The sequence below is a fragment of the Tachysurus vachellii genome, chromosome 17 (assembly GCF_030014155.1).
Source record: "Tachysurus vachellii isolate PV-2020 chromosome 17, HZAU_Pvac_v1, whole genome shotgun sequence".
Taxonomy (NCBI): Eukaryota; Metazoa; Chordata; class Actinopteri; order Siluriformes; family Bagridae; genus Tachysurus; species Tachysurus vachellii.
The window spans coordinates 4,242,542-4,248,101 of NC_083476.1; the positions used below are offsets into that span (position 1 = coordinate 4,242,542).

The following is a 5,560-nucleotide window of genomic DNA, read 5'->3' on the forward strand; positions in this document are numbered from 1 at the left end:
CAGATGATGCAAGAGCAGTGAAATCCTGTAGCCAGAATGCAAGCTGAATTAACACCATGCTGCAGGAGAAAAACACACACACACACACACACACACACACACAAGCCTGATCTCCCTCCCTCTTCACCAAGGACAACCAAATGTCTCGGTGAAAATCCAGCATCTAATGAACTTTATTAAAGAATCAAAATTTCGTCCTTTAATGCGTGAAGTGTTGTTCTGTGCCTCTGATGTGTGTGTGTCAATGATCTATTTGGTTATTTTCCAAATATTGTAATCTGTATTCAGTGAAAAAGCCCAAATTTGGGTCTATACTACACTACACTACGCTACACTGTTCAAAAACACAGATAGCAAAGCCCCGGGCTGGTTAAAAAGTGAGATAGTCGAGTCACAAGGGAGCCAGGCAGTCAGACTCTCTTTGAGCTGCTGTCCCAGCATGCACTGGGGAGAGACTGTTCTGGACTGAGCTGTGCACTAAAAGGGGTCCAGGCAGAATACGTTACGCTGGAGTCCTCTACAGAGTGTTCTCTCTGCACCTGCTGGTGACCAGGACAAATGCACTCTATTAGCAGTGCTGAGTCACGCCGAGCTGCCAAATGAAATCGCCGGAGAATGGACGCATTGTCCACTTAAACCCAAATCTACTCCGGCACCTATATCTCTCTTTAATTCTTTTTTTTTTTCTTCTGCTCACCAAACTCCAACCTATCAAGGTTTGTATTTCCTCCTGTGCTACGACAGGCTATTTTACCTCATTTGTTCCTGATGCAATCGTCCATTGCTAAACCACCCAGCAGTTTTTTTTTAACCTCTTTCAATCCTTCCCTTAAACATATTTCACTTTCTTTTCCTCATAAATCTAAGCTGCTTTATGTGCCCTGCTTTCTCCACCCTTCTATTTCTAATAAATCCAATGTTTCTTCTACATCACTCTTCCTGTCTGACACTCAAGCCCCTTTCCCCTAATAGCTAGATAACTGTTGTACAGAGTAAATATCATGGCTAGTTTATATATATATATATCTATATATATATCTCCCCATGTATGTGCAAACCAATGATCATAAAAATAGAGTTTGCAAATTTAGCAGTGCAGTGAGAAATGGAAAGCTTCATCTCTTACATGTTTTATTATGGCATCCAACATAGTCCCTCACCACCCACGCTCTACGTCGCAGCTTCAAATGCTCTACTTTTGCAAGGGCAGCTCGTTGCTTAAGGCACAACCGCACAACAGTTTGCTCTTGCGCTTTTCCACTGTTCTGCAGCCTGTTTAAAAAACACGACTCACATTGCCTTGGAAATTAATTAAACATCCCATCAGTATCTGCAGAGGTCTTTTGGCAAGACTTCTCGACGTCGCCTTGTCTTGTCAACAAACCAATCCAAGCAATCATTTCCTGCAAGGAGCAGACGTTTCCGTGAGGCTAATATTTGCCGTTTAGCTGAAGGAAAATGTGTATTTATCTTGAGGTAGTGCCATTTCCATTACCCGGGCTTCTGTTTACAGGTCTACAGGGATCAGGAGCTCGCTTGCAGACTCTCAGAATCTAATTCTGAATTTAAAAAATGTTAAGATGGATGACGGAGTGAATAAAGAAGGCAAAGGATGCCTTTGAGCGTCGTGAATGGGTGACGGATGAGGAGAGGAGGATGAAAAAAGGCATAGAGAGACAGAACATTGGAGGAGGGAATGTGGTAGGAAGAAGAGTGAAGCGTGGTGGCGGAGGAGTTGTGATTTCTCAAGAACGCAACATGGGAATGAATGATGTTCCTAACAATCGAATAATAAAAATAAAATGTGGGAGTCACAAAGATGAGGACGAGGCATGAAACTGAATACGTGTCTGTCATTCAAATAATGTGTTTTTGTTTTTGTTTTGCATCTCGATTTTTTATGACACAGCATCTGACTGTGACTATTGGGGGTAAGATTTAGAGCTTGTGGGGCAGATATGAATTTACACAACAAAGAAAGACCACGTTCAGTGAAGTGAACATTTACGATGCATACAGCATTTACTCATCCGTATTAACTCCCTGGTCAGGATCGTGGTTTGAATTGGGCTACTATATTTTTTCCCTATAATTCAAATAATCATGGACAGGCAGGGTTCAGTATACAGGATTTAGTCTCTGTTTAAAAACAAAACAAAACAAATCCATGTATGGTTTAGGACACACACACTTCAATTTTAATTCTGAATACAGGTTCTGGTGCAGATACAGATAGAGCTGCTGTGTAACACTACTACTCGATACCAACATGGCTAGAGAAACCCAACAGGTTGCAATAAGCAGCCAGGTCTTCTCTATTAAAACCAGGAATTGTCCAGTACATGCAGGAACACCGTCATACATCTGAGAATCAGGCTGAGAAGGCACTCGTGATTAACAATCAGACTGGGAGTCACTAGTACATTTGCACTATTAATAAAAGATAAGCTCCCCCACTTGCTTTACCTCCATCCCCACTCGCTTATGTTTAACACTGCCATTACCCAGCATATGGGTATCGTCTATCTGTTTAGCGTGGAGGAGGATCTGCATCCTTCATCGCAGGATGAGCAGCTGTATTTATACCTTCTCACGGACGGATGGCAAATAAACCCCAAGCAATATGTTCATATTGTAAAGTCCAGGCCTCTCTAGCATAAGCAAAAAAAATCCTAAAAGAGCTGACAGGGCTGCCGAATCAACAAATCAAACGCAGATTATGGAAAGTCTACGGCAGCTTTAGGGCAAGATCGAAGCCTTGCCTAATTTACTGAATATCATAATGGTTGCCAACGTTCTACTCAATTACTCCAACAACTCTAGGCCATCCAGATAGGTATTTGAAACATGACCAAGTGTAAATGACAGACAGGGAATTCTGTATGCAGGCAGACTACCCACTTTCCCATTTCACTCCCTGTGTTATAAATAAGGCACAAAAACAGAGGAGCGTGGTTGATAATCCAGAGATCTGTGACAAATAAATGAAACTGCCTGTAGGAAGAAACACACATAATCGATCAGTGAATGATGCAACTTGTGTCCCTGGCAGGCAAAGAGAGTATGCGAGTATCTACTCTAAGTATGAAGACTGCTAGAACTACAGTACTAATGAACAAGACTTTGTGCAAGACTCAGGGAAAGCCATATATCCCTGGAAATAGTCAATTCCTAGGATCAGCCCATGTGGACATCCATAGTTCAAGGCCAACATGATTAACTGCCGAACTGGGAGTCACTACTACAGTGCCGTATTAATAAAAGATAAGCTCTTCCCTCCGCCTCTGTCGCCGTCTCCGCTCTGCTTGCAACCATTTGTTCTGCTGGTTCATATATTCAACGCTATCATTACCCAGCACTCTTTGTTTAGCATAGGACCAGGATGTTGTCCCCGCTCTCCTGGGGATGGATGGCTCTATTAGATACGAAAACGACCCCCAAGTCTGGCAATGTCCTCCGGGGTGAAGCAGATCAATTAGACGGAACTGGGAAATAATGGCACCCTGGGGACAAGGTTCAGGGGAGATCCCCTGGCACACGCGAGTTGGAACGTTTTTTGGGAATTCATCTTCCCGATCTCACCGCGGGTTTCCTGTGACGGCAATAATTAAGACTCTGCACGAACAAGCCGGTGGTGTCAGAGAGTGCAAAAGCAAACGATGTGCTCTGGATCTGCTGGGAGATCAGCTGGTGCACCGGAAGAAACAAAGAATGCACAAAGCAGAATAATCATGACTTGTGAATGGAGCAAGAGTAGTGCAAGTACAACTTGATTCATTTTACTTGAGAGTCATTAGATTAAATCTCCAGTAAATGGGCCATAAAAAACATAATGTCCTAATGGCAAAAAAAATCCTAAATTCTGTAGAGTTATTTAAAGATTCGTCAGACCATCAACATTTCTTTAACCCCTATAATCTTTTTTGTAGTTGGACCTTTGTACCTTTCCGATAGAGCAACACTCTGTTTTAGCTTTAAGGATTCTCCCACAGGGACACCAAAGAACCAGTTGTTCTAACAGAGAACCTCCTGTAATCTTGAGTAATTGAGCTATTAAAAAGCATATGTCTGATTTTTTAAAGGTACACCTTATGAAAAAGTGGTCATTCATCGGTCCTTTAAGGATTCCTTGGATAATTAAGATTTATATAACCTCTTAGAATGAAATAGTTTTTGACAGAGAAACCATCAGTTGTGCGTTTTAGGGTTCTCCAAATTAGGACAAGCTAAAGGCTCTACATTTTCTAAGCGGTTCGATGTGGAACCTTCATTTTATGTGTAGTAATAATGCCGTATTATGAAACTATAAAAGTCTCGTGTGCTGTCAGTGAAAATGTCAAACAGTGGATTCGTCTCAGTCGTGCTAAATACGGTGCCGACCTTTTGTCGTGATGTGTGGATGTACGCGCACACACACGCTTGCCACGCGCGCACACACACACATCTGCTAGCTACACACACATAGACACACGCTCATGCAGAAAGGACCCCGGCCACAATTTCAGCTTATTTACAACTGAAGACCTAAGCAGATGTTCGTTCCTTCAAACTGTTAACATAAAATTGATTACAGTAATAATGATGTTAGGGAATTCACTGGGAAAAATAAAATAAACACAAATAAACTTTGTAATTTCTCTCTCTCTCTCTCTCTCTCTCTCTCTCTCTCTCTCTCACACACACACACACACACACACACACACAAAACAAACAAACAAAAAATAAACTTGACATCTTGTAATACCAGCTTCTGCGTGGTGAAACAAATAACACCGTGTTAATAATCCATCATACACTCTGCTTCCACGGCGACCCGTGACGAGCGCGCGCCACAAGCCCGAGCCCGGGTCCCCTACCTTTGTGCATGCCCGTGAATCGGTCCTTCAGCACGGTGAGCTCGTAGATCTTGCCGAACTCCTCGAAGAGCGGCCGCAGGTCCTTCTCGTCCAGGTTGCGCGGGATCTGGCCGACGAACAGCTTGATGGCGTCATGGTCCTTCATGGGAATGGTGGCGCAGCCCGGCGCGCCGTGACCGTGGCTTATTCCGTTCACGAGCCCGTTCGCGCCAGCCGCTACGTGCACCGCGGCGTCCGCCTGTCCGTTCGCTAAAGTTGTCATCGTCGACGGCGACCCGTTGATCAGAAGAGGCGGCAAGTCAGCGACTGGTCCTCCGAAGTGCGTGAGACAGTCTCGGGATGTCACGCGCAGCTCCCGATCTACAGTTGCAGTCGCGGGCAAATATTTACAAGCGCGTATAAACATGTAACGTGGAATGAGTTAGATACGACGAAAGCTCGTTCCCGGCGCGGATGCGCGTCCCCTGTATATGATGCCCTCTTCAGTTGTTCATTTCATAAAAAACGCAGAGAGAGAGAGATAGAGAGAGAGAGAGAGAGAGAGAGAGAGAGAGAGAGAGAGAGAGAGAGAGAGAGAGAGAGAGAAATAGAGCGCTTTCGCTTTGTATTTACACCTCCGTTCCCCCTCGCCTCTGCTTCTAGCTACTCTTTTATTATTTATTTATTTATATTATTTTCTTTTTTGCATCGGGAAGCCGCTACGG

The 5,560-nt window shown here is 43.8% G+C and overlaps 1 protein-coding gene across 3 annotated transcripts in view; it reads right to left on the reverse strand.

Moving 5' to 3' along the window:
• Positions 1 to 5,328, reverse strand: part of celf4 (CUGBP, Elav-like family member 4) — an 83,384-nt gene extending 78,056 nt beyond the window's left edge. For all 3 annotated transcript variants that reach the window (XM_060891170.1, XM_060891171.1, XM_060891169.1), the window contains exon 1: positions 4,857 to 5,328. In XM_060891170.1, the coding sequence (XP_060747153.1) occupies positions 4,857 to 5,262 (406 nt within the window). In that variant the 5' untranslated portion in view covers positions 5,263 to 5,328. The remainder of the gene's footprint in view (positions 1 to 4,856) is intronic.
• Positions 5,329 to 5,560: the final 232 nt, after the last annotated feature.